Here is a 20,214-nt window from a genome sequence, read left to right as displayed (position 1 = left end):
GAGCCTCTGGCACATTGATGTTCCTTACTGCATCCTACTTGTTCTGTTGTGAGGTAAGGTGTGGTTTGGGGATCCTCTGATTTTATTCCTCTCTGACCTATTGTATGGCAACAGTGCTGACGGTTAGGGTAGGAATAAATGGTAAATTTTCAGAATTGAGAGGGGTAACTAATGGTGTTCCCAAGGTTCAGTCATAGAACCAATCCTATTCAACTTATTCATAAATGATCTGGAGAAAGGGGTAAACAGTGAGGTGGCAAAGTTTGCAGATGATACTAAATTGCTCAAGATAGTTAAGACCAAAGCAGAGGTGAAGAACTTCAAAAAGATCGCATAAAACTAAGTGATTGGGCAACAAAATGGCAAATGAAATTTAATGTGGATAAATGTAAAGTAATGCACATTGGAAAAATAACCCCAACTATACATACAGTATGATGGGGGCTAATTTAGCTACAACTAAGCTGGAAAGAGATCTTGTGGTCATTGTGGATAGTTCTCTGAAGACGTCCATGTAGTGCTCAGCGGCAGTCAAAAAAGCAAACGGGATGTTAGGAATCATTAAAAAGGGAATAGATAATAAGACGGAAAATATCTTATTGCCTTTAAATCTGTGGTACACCCACATCTTGAGTACTGCATACAGATGTGGTCTCCTCATCTCAAAAAAAGATATACTGGCATTCGAAAAGGTTCAGAAAAGGGCAACTAAAATGATTAGGGGTTTGGAACGGGTCCCATATGAGGAGAGATTAAAGAGGCTAGGAATTTTTCATCTTGGAAAAGAGGAGACTAAGGAGGGATATGATAGAGGTATATAAAATCATGAGTGGTGTGGAGAAAGTGAATAAGGAAAAGTTAGTTAGTTGTTCCCATAATATAAGAAATAGGGCCACTAAATGAAATTAATGGACAGCAGGTTTAAAACAAATAAAAGAAGTTCTTCTTCACACAGCACATAGTCAACCTGTGGAACTCCTTGCCTGAGGAGGTTGTGAAGGCTGGGACTATAACAGGGTTTAAAAAAGAACTGGATAAATTCATGGAGGTTAAGTCCATTAATGGCTATTAGCCAGGATGGATAAGGAATGGTGTCCCTAGCCTCTGTTTGTCAGAGGGTGTAGATGGGTGGCAGGAGAGAAATCACTTGATCATTACCTGTTAGGTTCACTTCCTCTGGGGCACTTGGCATTGGCCACTGTTGGCAGATAGGATACTGGGCTGGATGGGCTTTTGGTCTGACCTAGTATGGCCTTTCTTATGTTCTTATCTCTAACACATGTACTTTGGAAACTACAGCAGTGCACAACAAGTTCTGATTGAGCATGTATGCCTCGTGTTGAGCTCAGTATGGTAGTTATGGGTGTTCTCATCTTCTCTGGCTGTCATGTGGTAGGAGAGGCTAGGGAGCAGAGCACTGGGTGCCTGTTAAAAAGTATGAACAGCAGAGCTGATGATGCTGGAGAAGAGGATGTGGAAGCTGCTACAGGAAATGGGATAATAGCAATCACTTTATGTGGAGAGGAGCAAAAAAAGAGACAAACACATACCTGTCTTCCATCCTCAGTAGCTAGGAAAGAGAGAGAAAGAAAAGCATTTTCCTTCTTGCCTTATATCTCTGGATAGGATAATTCCTGTTTTGTATATAGATAGAAGAAAGGACATGGTTTGGTCTCATGATAAGATTTGGTCAGAGGAACAACTCTACAGGTTGAGATTATTTATGTAAAACAACCAAGAGGTGGCTATCTTACTGTTCCATGCCCTTGCTTCCTTGGAAATATTCCTTCTCAGTAACTGCAGAGTAATGTTGATGTAGGCTTCCATTTTTTAAGCTGTTGCTACAAGGTGCTGCCTAAATTTCTTGGCAAGAGACGGATGAAGACTCTGCTGATAACTTTGCATTGTCCAGGCTCCTATGATAGTTTCCAGATAGTGTGAAATTTTGTCAGGGACAATACTAATAAGAAAGTGGTCTGGGGATCCCCAGGTTCCCACACACCAGGTGGCTGCTGGTGGATTTTCGATTGTTTTCTTCCTACAAGGATATGAGAAAAAGGCAGAGAAAAATGTCCGAAAATTCACCCAAATATACACTCTATGCCAGCTCTAAATGTTCAAAACTCATGATGCCGGCCCCTCAAAATCATGAGATTATCTTAAAAATCATGAGATTAAAAATTAGAATAATTTGGGAGGGTTTTTTTGCTTTCTGGTCTTTGAGTCTGTAGGGTATGCATGGGTCACATTTTCAAAACTTTTCTCCAAAGTCATGAGGTCTAGAAGCTTTTATTTTTACTTTTTTAAAGCTGAGTCTCACATAATCCTGTGTCTCCAGGAGCTTTAAGTGAAACATCAAGTAGTGTGAGACTCAAGATAAATTGCTAGAATTGGCAACACAGCAACCTTCCACTTTTTGGTTTTTACTTGAAAAATCATTCATTGAAAATATTTTTGACCTTCTCAGCCCCCTTTTCTCCATGGCTCCCTGATACCTCTCCTTCTGTTAGGATGCTTCCAGGGCTGAAAACTGTGATTGTTGTAACTTTCGTCTTGATCTTGAAATAAATTGTGTCTTCCAAAATCATGATGTTAAGTGACTATCAGGTTCCCAGCTTCTCATTTATTATTTGATGGCCCACTCTGGTTGTAATCATAGCCATGTTTTGTGTCTTTCTGCTCTGCCTCTACATTCTTGTGACCAGGCAGAATTCTCACAAATTTCCATGCTTTACACAATCACCGTAAGAAATCAGATTGGTTAGTGGAATTGTCACATGAGGTACAAAAACACTGGGGTAAGGGAGACCCCTGAACAATACCCTATCAGTTCTTCAAGGGTCTCCTTACTGAAAAAGAGAAGGAAGTAAGATGCAGAATGTAGCCCACAACCCTAAACTAACAACTTTACTTTGTTAGTAAATCCAAATGTTAACTAAAATGACCCAATGTGTTTTCCCACTGATTATTTAGAGAGGGGCCTAACCAAGCCCTTTTACCTCCCCATACCTCCTTGCTTTAGGAGGGAAACCAGTAGTACTTATTTGGAAGGGAAACCAGTAGTACCCTTTAAACCAGTGACTGATAATGACGGATGCATCACTCCTGCAAATGATGAAGAAACACAGCTAAAAGCATAAAAAGCTGGTGTGAGAGAGAGAGGTTCTGTAAAGTTAAAAGGAATGTTTATAAAAAAAATTCTTATAATTTAAGTGTTAATGCAAAACACCCCAATGTGATTTAATTGGCAGTTGGTGATGGGAGGAGCTTAGGTAAAAATACAGAGTTTTGCCTACACTAAAAAATTCTGGTGACCTATTCTTTGAAAATCTCTAGTGACTCCATGTTTGGAGAAGGGAACTGAAATTAGCCAGAGGCATGGCTCTTGTTTCAGGGATGCCTGCTGTCCCTACGAAAATCAACTGAAATTTGGCCCAGTTGTAAGACTTTCAAAATCAATTTGCAATGCTCAGTAGAAGAGCTAAAATCTCTGAAGCTTCCATGTGCACTGGGCATGCTCCAGCCCAGGCCTGAGGAAGACTTTTCTTACAATTGGTGCTATGGGCTGTCCCTAGGGGACTGTGTCAAGTCTGGGTCGAGATCCAGGCACCAGAACTGAAAAGAGGGAATCTGTCTCTTCTGTGCTCCAAATGCCCACCCTGCTAAGCCTGGGCAGCACAGAGGAGGAAGTTGTCTGAATTAAATGCAGAGGAACTTGCAAGAGTAGATTGGAACAAAGAAGTTGCATGTGGGGAAGACTGAGACTGGAGGCTAGTAGTGGGGAGAGGGAAACTGGGATGGGGATTTGGTGTGGAAGAGTGACTGGAACTGGCTGGATAAGGAGAGTGGGACTGAAAAGCAGTGGGTGAAAAAAGTGAGGGGGAGGGGAGACAGATCTGATGAGGATTGAAGGTGGTTGTACAGGAAACGGACTGACAGAGCAAAAAGACTTGTACAAGGACCTAGGGGAGAAGTGAGATTGGATGAAAGCTTGGGGAGGAAGACTGGGAGTGTGGAGAGGAATAGATGTTGGGGGAGACTGGACAGGGAAGTTCAGAGGGGAGACTAGGAGGGCTGGGCAAGGAGACCAGGACTGGGCATGAGGAACTGGGTAGGGAAGGACAGAATTGGAACAGAAATAGGTGGGAAAGAATGGGCAAAGAGGATCAAGCTTGGGAAGAACAGGCTGAAGGGTCTGTGACCACTAGAGCACACCACCTCTCCATGAGATTGGAAAGGAACCCAAGATTCCTGAATCTCGCCATTCCTCCACTGTCAGCAAATAGCTGCAAAAACCCATTGGCAAAGTGTGTGCCCCTGCCCCCTCCAGTGCTGGTCCCACGGAGACTGAGAAACCTGGTACTGCTGTCAGTCACTCCCTACCTCAAGTGAAAGAGGTCTATGTGGTGAAGCTAATGTTCCACTACCGCTTATAAACCATGAGGATGTCAATCTGATGCCATGTGGTGGAATTTTTTTTCTGTTTTCTCTTGAAAAGCCTACAAATTTACACACACAACTGCATTAAAATAACATTATTAAAGTTGTGAAATCAAGCACTCCAAAGTCAGGAAATGCCAGAATTAAGGGTGTCTGTGCTTTCTTATTTCAGCCCCCTTGTGCATATGCATTGTGATGCAGTCATTAGATGATTGCGTTCAGTGGACGGGACAGACAGTGCTCATGTTATTTTGTTCTTTCTCATTGTTCAGTGGAAGTCCCCGTACCTTATTTATTGCACACTTTCAAACAGTGCTGTGAAGAGAGAATGATGAATTTCTTCTTGGGCTTTGCTATGGTGCTCATCATCAGAGTATCACAAATATCAATTAATTTGAGATGAGGAGGTATTATTATTTCCGTTTTACAGATGGGGAACTGAGCCACAGAGATTAAGGTCAAAAGTATTCACTATAATTTTGGGTGATCAATTTGAGACAACTAGATCCAAATTTTTCAATGTACTTAGCATTTTATAACTCTTTTGTAGTAAAAGACCAGCTCCCATTAACTACAGTTGAGAACCCAGCACTTCTGCAGATTGGACTCAAGAATCTCAATTAACTCATCTGGAGGAGCAACATAGTTAGTGACCACCTGTGAAATATCTGATTTAAGAGACTTACCTAGAATTGCATAGGAACTCTTTGGCAGAGCCAGGTATAGAATCCATTTCTCTAGGGCAGTATTCAACTTGCTATAAACATGAAACCATCTTTTCTCTCCCCTGTCTCATTCACTCAGAACCATCTAACTTCTGTAACAAATGAAGCAGGGGAGCTATAGACAAGTTTCCTTCACTACACAACCCTGATTCATCTCCAGAGCAGGTCCATTTGGGGCATCTAATTTATGATCATGTAATTAAAGACTATCATAATGCCTGTGCAACCTTAATTTAGCCCCTCCTTGTGGGTAGTCATCTTAACTCTGCCATCTCCTATTTTTATGCCTAAAACTTACACCACAATTTCACTATTTTAGATGCAGTTCTATTTCACTTCTAAAGGGGGTGCCACATATAAGTAATTGGTTTATGGGTTCTAAGCCACATACCAAATCCTTTTGATTTCCCTCTGTAGGTAAGAAGGGCCTCAGGGAGATCTGAAGAATTTGGGAAGGGTCCCCTTCTAATTTAAAAAACGGTGAGATGTTTTTGATGAACACTTAAATTCTAAGAGGACTTTTCCACAAACATCCATTTTTCCTTTACAGATCTCTTTGTATGTATTTTTAAATCCCCCTTCTACTCTCTCTCTCTCTCTCTCTCTCTCTCTCTCACAGATTTTTCATGCTTGTGGCTGTGTTTCTTTATCATTTTTGGGGTGGCAATATTTATCAGTCATTGGTTTAGGGGTTCCAGGCCAAACACCGAAATCTCTGTAGCTAAGATGAGCCTTCAGTTGGTGGTTGGAGCAGAAGGGGGTAGGTCAGACCCTGGAAGGGCAAGTATTTAGGTCATAACATCATATGTGGTACATTTTTATTTCCTTTGATGTCATAGCCAGTGACTTGACTTCTGATGATGCCATCATCCTTTTTTCTTCATCAATCTCTCACTTCATCAGTCTCTCACTTATCTGAGACCATCACTCTAAATAAGTTCAGCCAATTCTATTTTAGCAGAGGTCATATTTGCATGAAGATGTAAAGTCAGTATAGGATTTTTTCATTTAATCAATTAAGCAGAGTGTTTCCTCAGAAACATTAAATGTTTCTTCTCTGTGTCTGGACTTTTTTCTCATGGAAGAAGTCTAGTATTGTCCTTACTAATGATATCTGACTCTGAAATACCTTGACATGAATATTTACAAACTTGTTTGCCTGAAGTGAGACCGTGCTGTTAATAGACAGATGCAGCCCACCTCTCCCCCCCCCCCCCCAAAAAACCCCACCCAGCGACATCTCCTCTCCACTATTTAATATCTTATCTGAAAAGTATTCTAGTAAATTGCTGGCTGGTACTGTTCAAGAGCACCTTTTATTTTGCTGGCAGGAGACACACACAATGCAAAATACTGAAAACAATTAAAGCCAGTTGGTTTTAAATAACACAAGAATCACACTCAATATCTTTTTAAAAGCATCTGTTTTACAAATGCTCAGTCAGTTTGTTTCTTTGGATTTTCTTAGGTTTACAAAGCTTCTGTAATACTGAGATTAATGATGCATTTTATTTATTCAGTCACTTTATTGGTTTATTTTGCCGAAAGCTATGAATTTTATGAAAGGAAAGTCTTTAATTTTGTTTATATCTAATCAGATGTGCAATTGCCCTGGCACAGATTTGTGATAAACCTTCTATCTTCAGCAAAGCTGCAAAAAGCAGAATGATAATTTGGATGTCATATTTGTGACTCTAGGTCAACAACATGAAAAATTACAAACAAATTTACTGAATTTATCTGATGAAACATTTTAAAGATATCTAGGAAGGTAAGACTTGAGCTCTCGTTAGCCTTCTGTTTTAGTGTCTTCTCATTAATTCTGTAAATTTTGTTTTCTCTTTGTCTTCTCATGCTGGACCATGAATCTTCTTCTTTTAATGATGTAGAGGTAGTTGGTTGATGACTACAAGTGGGGTATCAACAAAAAAATATTATTTTTGAAGTTGTTGAAAGTGGCTCTTGCCTAGACAGGTCTGACCAGCTTTTAATAAGAGATTCTCTTTGAACTTGTTTCATAATTCAGTTGTTGAAACTACTTACAAATATCCAGCTTCCTTGAATCAGAACTGGAAGTATGTCCTAACTGGGAGTACTGAACTGGTGGTTAATAATACATTTTGTGCTTTGCTTTTCTATTTTTAAAGCTGGACCCGTGATTTGCAGAATGCTGACCTACCCTCCAAGTCGAAGAGCTTTAATTGTGGGTTGTGGTCTACAGATGTTCCAACAACTGTCAGGCATTAACACCGTCATGTAAGTATCAGTTCATCCTTTTGATAAAATATTGGAATAACATTTCATGAGGTTTTTCATCGTTTGGCTTTTAGGCTGAATATTAATGGAGTTCTGACTCATTTAAATTGAATATTATATGTATGGAACATCACAAGTATACCATATTTTGAGTATCAATAATTTAATGATGGTGAGCTATTATTTAAAATTAGATGTTGATTTCTTTGCATCATGGTTATGGTCAGAAAGATGTTGGTATAAAACATTCTGTACAGATTTGCTATATGCCATATCCAGAGTCTCATGTATTTTACTGGATTTTATTATTGTGCACTTTACTACTCTCTCTACTGCAGACCCCATACTTCTCTGGTTGGCTGGGCGGGACTCTACTCCGCCTAAGCACGAACAAATTGTTAACAATGTTCTATTTGCAGAATCTTTACCTTATTTACACCTCACAGACATCTCTGTGTAATATTAGCACAAACAAAAACTTCATTTGGTTGGACTGGGCAAGTTGCGTCAGGAGACACCCCATCAATTCAAATCTTTGGGAGCATGAAAATAATTTAAGGGGAAAGTCTCGAGCATTCCTTGCTACCTTCGCATCACCTACAATTCTGGAGATAAGACACTGCAGCACTCCCTAACGTTTTCATTTCTTTCTCCAACACATACTGAACAATATGCATTGTAACATACACACCCATGCATGATACTCTCACTGTCATGAAAAATCTGAAGAGCAACCTCATGCTCTTCTGCATCAACAGATTGTCACAAATGATTATCATGGTCCATTTCTGCCTTAATAGTACTGCAGTTGCTTTTAAGATTCAACTTCTGGCACAACAGTAAGCTTAGAAAATGACAGGTTTCAGAATAGCAGCCGTGTTAGTCTGTATTCGCAAAAAGAAAAGGAGTACTTGTGGCACCTTAGAAACTAACAAATTTATTTAAGCATAAGCTTTCGTGAGCTACAGCTCACTTTATCGGATGCATTCAGTGGAAAATGCATTCCACCGAATGCATCCAATGAAGTGAGCTGTAGCTCACGAAAGCTTATGCTCAAATAAATTTGTTAGTCTCTAAGGTGCCACAAGTACTCCTTTTATTTTTTCTTAGAAAATGAGTAACTCAGTATTTGTATAGGTGGAAAACTGTCTGTCAGCCCCTCGGAATACAGTAAGAGAGAAAGGGTTTGGCTGACTCACTCTCCCAGAAGCCAGCGGTTCTTCATGATGCTGTATAATTTAGATGAAATAGACTCATTTGAGAGGTCAGTTTATACTCTCCTTGAAACCTCCTTGAAACCTTTGCTTTGAGCAGTCAGGTTAAATGAAATAGACTGAGCTCACACACCCAAGGTTTGAGCATTGTCTACAGTGTGGATTCATGAAGGCAGTCATCTGGAAGACCCACAGTTACAATGAGAGTGGCAATTTCTTCTCCTGTAGAAGGGAAAATAAAACTGTGGAGTGTATCCTCTACTTAATATGTGTAACTCATTACTGTTTTGAGTTCTGTCTGCACATCTTGCTAAAAACATGCTCCTATGACCTGACCTAGAGAGAGAAGGGTGATTTTAATCAAAGAAATACAGGGGCCAGAATAGGAAGGGGAGAGTGTAACTGGACTGGGTAATGGATATGACAGCATATTAGAAATGTAAAGGAGAGAAATGTGAATGTTAATGTGTGAATTGTCTATGTCATTTTGTTTATGAAGGGGACCATGGTGTGTTCAACCCATTTCTAGTTTATTAAGCATACACTTTGATTTTTTTTTTTAAACTGCACTATAACTTTCAAAATCCTGGTAAGAAGAAGAAAAAAGGCATACAGAATATATTAGTGAATAATAATACTTTAAAATGTTCACATGAATACGGTGTCAGGATATAATCTTAAATGGTTAAACTTTTGATTTTTGAGAATCATTTTATTTGCAGGAGATCCAAAACTTCATTACAGCAGAAATATATTGAAATGGCATAAGATCTATAGTAGCTTACTTTGCTTATCCTAAATTGCAGATGTGTTCAGATCAAACACTTTTCCATGCAATAGCTTTTACAAACAGCTTGTAATTGACCTAATTTGATAGTGAGAGTGTGGGTGGAAGAAATTACTGCTATACAATATAGCTGGACTTTATAGACTTTGCATAGAAAGATGCCTTTAATAAATACTTTAAAAAGTGTTGATAAAGGAATAGCTTATAATCATTTACAGTATCCAGTATTTTTAAAAAAAAATCAGGATAGTTGATTTCCCTTTTCATTTCACAAATTTTGCAAGCTATGTGAACATTTTCCCATGAAAGAAGTTTCTTTATACAGGACATTGGACATCTGTTGATGGTTTGGTTGCAGAATAAATTGGGGATAACTGTTTTTAATTTTCTTTTAAAAAAATTGTTACCTTCAAGAACTGTCTGTGCAGTAGCTATCTATGTAACTGCATGGTCTTATTTTCATTGTTCTCATCCTCCTTCTAGCCTTTTTATTTGCTGTTCTCACTCTTTGTGTTTGATCTCAAATTAGATTGTATGCTCATTGGGGCAAGGATTGTCTCTCACCATAAGTTCATACAGCGCTAACACAATGAGGCCTTTGTTCCTGATTGGGACTGTAGACGATACAACACAAACAGTTAATAATGATAATAAAACCTTCTTGTAAACCTAGATATATTCCACGAAGTGACTTAGCAATAGTTCCAGTTAGAAAGGAATTATAACAACAGACCTAATATTAGTTTCACAAACACCTACTCTAGACTGAATCCGCAGCTGTGACAAGTGGCAGTCAGCCAGAAGAGTTGGAGGGACAAAGATGGTTTTATATCTTAGTGCTCTTCAAAGTTGCCTTGGCTGGTAATGAGCCCCAATGAGGCTGTTTTGTCAGATGAGGTTCACCATAGCACAGCAGTACTCTGGCATGTTCCCATCCTCCAGCATCCTCTATTGTGGGTGGAGAGGGGATGACAATTCTGGTTCATTGCTTTCTGGGCTTCCCTTATCCTGCAGAGATCTCCACGTAGCCTGTTAAGCTGGCTTTTCACCTTCTAGGAACTGCAAGAGCACACTCTTTTACCAGTTGATTTAATGTAGCAGCATTCATGGCAGTGTATACTCTGTTCTAGTCTTCTGGCTGGAGACTTTCCACCATTTGTGAGATGACAGATTCAATATAGCTGTGTCATCTTTTAAGAAGACAAAGATCCAGAAGTCTTGTAATTTTTTTTTAAAAAAGTCAGTAGTTTACTGATAAATTAATGATAATAGTAAGATGAATTCAAGATACTGTATTTTAGAGGAGCAGAAGCTGGAGGAATAGTATAATAACCACTCTTCCGTGTATCTGTGTTTGAACTGAAAAGGATACTACTATGTCTGTAAAAGAAACAAAAGTTTTGAATCAGAAAGACTAGGTGATTAGGAAGCAGGAAAAAAATTGCCAGGCTCATTAGACCTTCTGAAAACGTTCTGAAAGATTACTTTCAAAACAGATCTTGTTGAGTTGTTGAGCATTCCAGGACTAATGGACAATAGGAGAACTCTGAAAAACACATATTTAAAAAAACATACAAATAACAAGTATTGTAGTGGTTTGGTGCTGAAAGGTTTAGGACTCTGCTATATATTTTCCAATTTAAAAAAACAACTAATTTATTTGGAGAACCCAATAATAGCTACAGGAGAGAAATGGTCACTTTCAATAGATTTTTTGGTGAGGAATAGAAAGGGGAAGGATAAATGGGCTCCTGTGAAAATTCCCAATGACTCTGTTCTCGCTAAGAAATTCTATAGTAAAATGGACGTGTTTGACAGCATATATAAAAAGAGATTCATATGACATCTACATGTATCAGATAGCAAAACTCCTGGAGCATATCTGGCTGCATAGACCGACAAGAACTGTAAGCATAAGCAGAAAGCCACTGTGGGTTTGTCTGCACGGCAGTTAAAAACTCGTAGCTGGTCCGTGTCCACTGATTTGGGCTTGTGGGGCTCAGGCTACAGGGCTGGTTAATTGCAATATAGACTTCTGGGCTCAGGCTGCAGCTTGAACTCTGAGACTCTCCCATCTTTGAGGGCTGGAGATCCCGGGCTCCAACCCAAGCCCAAACATCTATATTGCAATCAAATAGCGTCTTAGTCTGAGTCACCTGGCCTGGGCCAGCCTCGGGGGTGTCACTGCAGTGTGGACATACTCTGAAACTGCGAGAGCTGAGTGCAGAACAATGTTCTCTCCATTAATGATCTAAAATGGGAACAAAAAAGCGGACTGTCTAAGCAGACAAATGACTCAATCAGAGTGGAGTAAATTTTAGAATGCTGAATTTGGTCACTAGAAAAGTATATGTCAAGGACCAAAAGTTCTTTTTAGGGGACAAGGAGACCGATACCATAGGATATATTGTTGCAAAAGAGTCCTTTGGGGATTTAGACATATTTGAACATTTTACAGACTCTAGTCCTGGAATGCTCTGATTTCTGATGTAGTATTTTAGAGGCAAGTGGTTCATCTCGATTCTCCTCTTATTCCCACAAGATACATTTTGAGAGCACCAGACCAGATAAAGCCTAAACAAAAGATTTTGTTTTCCAGATGGAAATTTAAATGTAATGCCGAGGAGCTGTTTGATTTTATCTTCAACCACATTGTATTTTTCAGTTTCATAAATTTTTCTAATAGCCATTTGAACAAACAGAGCTTAAGTCCTTCTGTGTTTCCTTGCCACTTTACCTTGGATTTTCATAAGCCTGTTTGATCTTTATTAGTGCAAATTAATAAACATGCCACTTGTCTTCATTTAATTTTAAGTATTTTTGTGCTCCACCTCCTCCCAACAAATAAATTAAATGTAACTATATACATAACATCTATGTCTGGACTTGGTCCATCGACATCTTCAGTCCGTAATAAGCTTGCACTGATTAAAAAAAATCAAGAGAACAAGAAATGAAATCACAAAAACAAGCATCAATTTCCTGCTGGCAAGAAATATAACAAGAGAATAAAAAATACAACAAAGAAAAAAGCTCAACAGAAAAAGAGAGAAGAAAAACAGAGTCAAATAAAGCAGTTAAGAATAAGAGATAAAAATGGAAAAGACAAAATAGGGGAAAAAGAGAAATAGGTTTTAGAAACAGAGACACAGAAGGAAAGTTAGAAATATTTAAAAAGAAAATGAAAAGCGAACAAATATCACACTGAGTATAAATGAAAGGAAGAGAATAGAAACTGCATAGAAGACAGATTTGGAGATGGATGGAAATGAGGCCAGGATGCTTTTGAAGATGAATAGGTATTGGAGAAAAGTCTAACACACACCTAACAAAATAAAGAAAAGCATTTCTCGATAGGTTTAATAGTCTCTTCTGCAATGCACTCTACTGCAGTTATAGGGTCTGATCACATGAGGTTCAGTGAGCCCTCAGCTTCTGTTAACTTAAATGGGATGTTGAAGGTGCTCATCCACTGACATGACTATATCCAAACAGAGGGAAAGCAAGCTCCCTCTTCTAATGCATTTGCTAGTATTGTAGCTGACTTGGTAAGAGTATACAGCTGACTTCCATTACAGTAGGAGGAGGAAGGGTGAGAAACACTACTTCTAATATACATTCATCTTCAAAAATAAAACACTGGACTGACAGTCCACGGAGTAATGGTACAGATAAATATTTATTAAAAACACTGGAAATTTACTGATGATCCTAATAATGTTTATACCCAATTAATAATATTCAATTAGGAATATTTTTAAAGTAAAACATTTACAACCAACCCTCACTTATCCTCTTGGAAAAAAAAAGTAGCTGCAGCAGCCTTAGAGGGGCTGTATCACGTTTGCAACAGTTCAAGATGTAATTGGAGAGTAACACTGGGACTCCAATAGTCCATACATTTATTGACTCCAGGGCATGAGGCTTGTTTCATAATTACTGGGTTTTTTTAAATCTTTTAGTTATGGACGGTTTTTAAAAATTTGTCCAGCATGTATAACATAATTTCACTACACTCCACGTTGCCTCCCTGAGACTAGCTTTTTGCAGCAGACCCACCAGCCAGACTGCACTCCCAGTTCCCAATGCCTGGAATGTAGCCTGTTGCAGCAGGTTGACAGTTCTGAAACCAACTGTCATTGTCTTAGGCTATATCTATACCACCACCTATGTTAGTATAAGTTATGTTGCTCATGGGTGTGAATAAGTCATCTCCATGAGGGACATAAGTTACACCAACATAAACATGGCTGTGGACAGCGCTATGTAAGTAGGAGAGCTTCTCCTGCCAACCTAGCTACTGCCACTCAGTGGTGGTAGATGAATTAAGTCAATGAGAAAGCTCTCTCCTATTGGCTTAGAGCAGCTACACTAGAGAGCTTACAGTGGCGCAGCTCCATCGGTGCAGCTCCAACGCTGTAAGCTGTCTAGTGTAGCCATAGCCTGAATGGGAATCTGTTCCCTTTGCGTTAGGTAACTAGAACACAGTCTCTCTCTCAGGAAAAGCAGTGACTTTTTGATCTAAAACACACATGTTGCAGTTTTTGTTCCACTTGTCTGTTTGCTCCACTGCTGTGACAGCTACTCCTCATCATAAGATATGGAGTTTGAATAAAGTTCACCCCACAAGAGAGTGCATTTTGTTAGCAGGGCCAGGAGGGATGACAAAAGGAAAGAGTATGGCCGTGATGCAGCCAAGATTTCAACAAGACTATTCATGTGCTCAAAGTAAAGTATACTTAAAGATTTTGCTGAGTTGGGGCCTAAAGAGCTACAGAGAATATGTGTAGCTTGTCTAAGTGCCAACAGAGAGGGATATAAACCCACAGATAAATGAAGAGTGTAAACACCAAGGTGAAAGAAAAACTTAGTGTGGCACAGGTAAAACGGGATGAAACTAAGAAAAGGAAAACTTCAAGTTGCAGATGAGGAAAACTTCCTGACAACAGAGTATTCGGCTCTGGGATTCAGAAAAGTGAGGGAAGCATTTAAAAGCTTTCTTGTTTCTTCCATTAAGAAAACATATGGCTCATGTTAAAAAGCTGAGGTGACTGTTCTTTGTTCTTTCTTCCACTTCTTTCAATGTAAATGGTCCCGAGCACACATAAGAAGACATTGCCCTTAAATACATTGCAGCACCTTAACTTAAATCACATTACTGTTAGCTTTCTGTTTGGTATATGTTTGATGCCAGGTAGTGTTAAATTACACATGAAAATAGCTGTATCTGAACTAAATCAATATTTTTCTGCATCTTATGAAGTGGAAGTATCAGACTGAAGGAGAGTGGTGTTTGTTGAAGACCAAGTTTTATAGAGTGAGCTGTAGACAAGTTACAGTAGAATAAACTACTTTGATTTTTCCTATAAAGTAGAGGATAATACTCTCATCCTCTGAAAGGCTGCACACCAGAGCAATTGTAACTTCCAGCCTCCTTGAACATCAAAAACTTTATCCCATGTGATGCTTCTGAATTGTTTTGAAGATCACATGGAATGGGTTATTTTAAATGGCACTTACTATTTAGCTATAGAGTGCTGCAAATGTGCAAGGCGCTTTAAAAAGTGCAGACTAAGACATGGTCCTCACCAGGAATAGCTTATAACTCTCTCAGAGAAACAGTTTGACATATGAAGGCCCTGCTTCTCTGGAGGCCAACGTGCCTCTCTAGGAGTTATACATTCACACCTTTTAACAAAAATGAAAGAGAAACTAAGGATAAAAGCCCATGAAAAATGGAGGCATTTGTTTCTCAGGCCATCCTTTCCTAGTCACCCTAGTTTTGTTTTCCTTGTTTAAACACATATCATGAAGCCTGCTGGGTAGCCTGACCTGGAATGATCTCGTTAGACTAGATTTGTAATTTTTATTACTGCCCACTCATGGGAATAAGGGAGCATAAGAAGCTCTTCATAATTGAGAGGACAATGCTGGGGAAAGGAGGGCAGCCTCCATGGGCCTGCTACTCCCCTTCCTGAATAGGTGGGTGGGCAGGGACACAGAATGGGTGGAGCCTAAGCCCTGGTTTCCATCATGTCCCCAGCCAGTACAGCTAAACTAGTGCAAGGGGGAAATAGTCTGTGTCAAGTTTAGGAGGACTGGTGCAGATTATTCCCCCTCCCTGGAGCAAGTGGGGAGCCAGGCACCATATTGTGATTCTGGTTCATAAACTGGGCCCTGGCCTGCTCTTGGGAGAACTACATGCTGCCCCTTACTCAGGGCATGTGGCAAAGCCACAACATATCCCGTGATTAGTTCCAGCCCATTGGTGCATTCATTATCACTTATAGCATTTGAATTTAGAATATCACATACTAGGAATGAAAAATGAAAAGCTATGGGACAATCATGTTTGCCATCTTCGCATTTGCCATCTTTTATGTGCCCTTTCCTTTGTTAAAAAAGACTGGTTTTTTTCATAGTTTAGAATTTTTGACTTACACAAACATTGTAAAGTACAGCACTTCCTTAAACATTCTTTTATCTATAAAAAGGTACAAAAGCTTAAACAATATACTGAACCACATTTACAACAGCTGGGAGCTGGAGAGTTTAAGGGGATGGCTGCTCTAGTCCATAAGTTATTAGTTAATTGTAATTGTAATTAGATAATTGTAAAAGGGCAATTGACAGTTGTTCATTAGGACAGGGTTAAGGGATACACAAGGAATAAAGGCAAAAGGAGACACAGCCCAAGGTGAAACCATAAAAATGAGCACTGTGTCTTAATAATGTGTTCAAATGGAGATGAAAGATTAGAAAATAATACCATTTCAAACTGTTTTAGCGAAAGATAAAGAAAAGGGACTGATGCAACTTTTTTCAACCTATTGTATTATATTTGTGTGATTACCAGAAAATTACCATCCCCAAACTCATTAATTTCTTCCTCACCCATAACAATTTTACATTCAACAGCAAACACTTTGTCCAAACTGTGGGAACAGCCCTGGGTACTGTGATGGCTCCCCAATGTGCCAAATTCTTCATGGGCCTTGAAGAATTTCTGGACAAATGCACCACAAAACCAGTGATATGCCTGAGATAAATCAATTATGTATTTCATCCTCTGGCCAGATAACTTAAACTCCTTCCGGGATTTCCACCACAATTTCAACAATCACCACGCATCCATTAAGCTCTCTCTGGAACACTCCCACACCAACATCAACTTGTTGGACACCACGATCAGGTTCTGCAATGGAACCTTACGGACAAGCATATACAAGGAACCCACGGATCCCCACGCCTACCTTCATAGATCCAGTAATGACCTCAAACACACCAAGAAATCTGTTCTCTACAGCCAGGCACTCAGATACCACAGAATATGCTTTGAGGAGAAAGTCCAAGATATTCACCTTAAAATACTTAAAACCACCTTCACCAAACAAGGACGCTTCACCAGAGAAGTAGATTTCATCATGGAACGGGCCACCCAAATACCCCGAAAAAATTTGCTTCAATACAGAAATGAAGCCCACTCTGACCAGATACCCCTAGTTCCCACACTGGCACCCATACGGGGTATCATCAAACTGCTACATCCCATATTCGATGGAGACCCCACTCTGAAAGAAATCTTTCCCAACCCCCCTCTTCTGGCCTTCAAACAACCCCCCCACCAACTGCTCCAAGCTCATCATCAGAGGCAAGCTCCCCACAGACCGGGACACACCAACTCAAGGCACAAATAGGTGTTTCAAAATCTTCCCCCTGAGCATTTGGTATGAGAGAGTAGGTGGTTCAATTTCTATGCCCTGAAAGTGTTTCTAAAAGTTTTTTAAAGGATGACTCCCAAAGATAGAGAGCTGGAGAGTGATACAAGAGGTTATATAACTTGAATAATAGGATGAAATCAAGAAAAGGAAAATTTATGATGAATATCAGAAAAATATTTCTACTGCTGAGATCTAGATTGATATAGTCTCTTAAGGGAAGTAGAGAATGCTCATCATTTCTAACTTTTTGAACTTGCCCATACAAACCAGAGGATATGTTATATAGCCCACTCTGTTGTGCTTTATAACATTGAATTATTATATTTATAAATTGTAAAACAAGACCATAAACTCATACAAAAGTAGCTAGCCTTATTTCAATTGTATTTCTTGCATGCAACCTCCCCATGAATTGTGTGTCTGTAATATCATTCATATTTATTTTAATTAGATTATTATTTAAGATTTTATTTAAAAAACAGTAAAGATTCAGCCTGCCAAACATCCTCCAAGACGGATTGATAATGATTTTCTTTCCAGCCTAGTTTGGATTTTATCTTTTGTTAAAAAGGTACGTGGTACAAAATGCCTAATGGAAACAAGCTTGGAGTACTCCACTTAGTTTTACTCACTATATTGCATTGTTCCACTTCCCTACAGCTTCTCTTCCTTTTTGGAACATTTACTGTCCCCCATTTTCACAATATATGAAATGTTAATATTTGTCATTCTATTTTCAGACTATTCTGAAGTTATAAAAGAGGCAAAAGTAAATGTATATTATCTCACATATTCTGGTTTGTAAGCCAATCAGTTATTATAATGATGAGTTTTAAAAGAATTACTATAACTAAACTTTTTTAAATAGTTAATGTAACTATTGTAATGTAACCTTCCACTCTGAATTATTAAAGAATAGGACTCTAACACTGCATACACTGTGTAACGTTGCATTGTACAGTGTATTATGTAATGCTAATAAAGTGTTGTGCTATAATTGTAAAACACCTTTACACACATTCAGAGAAATGTAGGCTAGAAGGTACCTCAACAGGTCGTCAAGTTCAGCCCCCAAAAGGTGATTTAGATTGTAAACTGAAGTTGTTTTTGTTCAACAATCCAAACATTGGAACAATGTTTAAATTAAAGTAGCTAAATTTTAATATTTAGCAGTTTTTTAGGTCAGGCACCTTCCCTGGTAAAGATTCACTTAAAACTCACTAAAAGTCAAATGTAGCTAATATAAATTGAACAAAGTCAGCTTCATTTTGAAATGTGAGTAAATACATTTTGACACTGTCTATTCCAGTAATCATATAAAAGTTAAAAAGGTTAATTGATATTCACTATTTTGAAGGAATAGCCAGGGTTACTGTCTTTTTAATTTTCAATATTTTTTTCTTTTCAAAAGAAACTTATTAGAAAATATATAATAAATTTTCAGTTTTTCATGCATACCAAATTGGTTTACATCAGTAAATCATCCAGAATATTGTCAGCAGGATTATGGGAAATTGAAAACCAAATATGCTATTAATCATAGTGAGAATGTGTACCTTTGTTTTACATTTGTTTAACTTAAAAGATTGTACTTGGTAAAATCAATATGCTTTAGACAGTTTTATTACGGCTGTGAAAAACTATGTAAAGATGGATTTTAACAAAGGACAAAACTTGAAAACAGAAATTATTGATTTAAAGAAGAAAAGAAATGTATGTAGCCAATACCTTTGTGGTGCTCCCTTTGCTGTTATTGAAGGCATTTGTATTTTAATAAAGATTTCTCCCTCATAGTCCAGCTTCTTCTCCTACTTGAGCATATAGTGAAGTCGTAATATTGTTTGATTTCAGTCTGTTGCCTTGGTAATAACTGTAATGTCAAAAAATTGGCATTATAACTTCACTGCAGGATCAAAAAGCAGGGAGAGTATGGATTGTGTGGGAGGGAGCAAAGGCTTTGTTAAAATATGCAGCTTGGGTAATTAGCAATTATGATAAGACAATTATGAAAAAATGTGAGCGATAACGTGGCTTTGTTTTAAGTCTTGTATCATCAAAAAATTGCCAGAGTATGTCAGCCAGTTAAATGCATTGCATTAGTATTTTTCATACGTAAAGCTTACTAATTAAATGAAAGCAGAATCATAAAGCTGTTCATTAATTATTCATGAAGGATTGCTAAGGAAATGTTCCTAAATCTCCTCACATTTTTCTGATGTTTTGTCTAGATAGTCATTGAAGTACGGTTCTATTTATCACACTCTTCCCACACTTGTAAAATGGCTATGTCCCATTAACTTGTCTCTTGAATCTTGATTAAACATTAATAGACATAATGCAAAGATAGTCTATATACGAACAAAATTATCTTGAGCAAGAGCCATCCTTATGTTAAATAGTGTCCTGCAGTCAAGTATCTCATTATGGCTTGAAAAATTGTTATGAAATCAAGTACTTCTGACACGACCAATTTAAATGTACAATAGTTTTTTCTTCAGATACGGTACACGGTTGGGATGTTGTTTACTTAATATGTTTGCTGTACTGTGGTGTGGTAGAGACTGTGTGTAATGAAATGTTGTAACCAATTCTTCGCAACAAAAAGTGGGATGCTCTTTAATATCCAAAGTAATGGAATGATGCAATGTAAAAGAATTCAAAGCTGATAGCCTGAAACCTCAGGAAAGAGGAATAAAAATAAATTGTAAAAGGTAACCTTGTCAGACACTGTCAGTTAGTGTAATATGAAAGATTCAGTGCAATGTACCAGTGAAGCCTTTACAGAATAAAAGTGAACAAAACACAACATAAAGTAAAAGACATGTTGCCCTTTGGATTTGTTTATTTACCTTTCCCTTGACAACATGAGAACCAGTTTTGGAGATTAGATTCCTCAGATCCTGTGAATATGAGTGAATCCACTGCAATTTAAGAAAAAATAACCTTACACAATATGAGGTGAGGGAATGAGAAAAAAAATGAAGTTGTGTATGACACACAAATATGCTCTGTATGTTCATGCAGTCTAGGAATGTCCAATTTAGTCAGATTATTAAAAAGTCAAAGCAACA

At 38.3% G+C, this 20,214-nt stretch overlaps 1 protein-coding gene across 1 annotated transcript in view; it reads left to right on the top strand.

Moving 5' to 3' along the window:
* The window catches only part of SLC2A13 (solute carrier family 2 member 13), a 329,544-nt gene that overhangs the window by 173,720 nt on the left and 135,610 nt on the right, over positions 1-20,214 (top strand). The window contains 1 exon segment of the mRNA XM_038392556.2: positions 7,313-7,421. Within this exon segment, the coding sequence (XP_038248484.1) occupies positions 7,313-7,421 (109 nt within the window).

This window comes from Dermochelys coriacea, chromosome 1 (assembly GCF_009764565.3).
Source record: "Dermochelys coriacea isolate rDerCor1 chromosome 1, rDerCor1.pri.v4, whole genome shotgun sequence".
Taxonomy (NCBI): domain Eukaryota; kingdom Metazoa; phylum Chordata; order Testudines; family Dermochelyidae; genus Dermochelys; species Dermochelys coriacea.
This window is presented reverse-complemented; position numbering and strand designations above follow the sequence as displayed.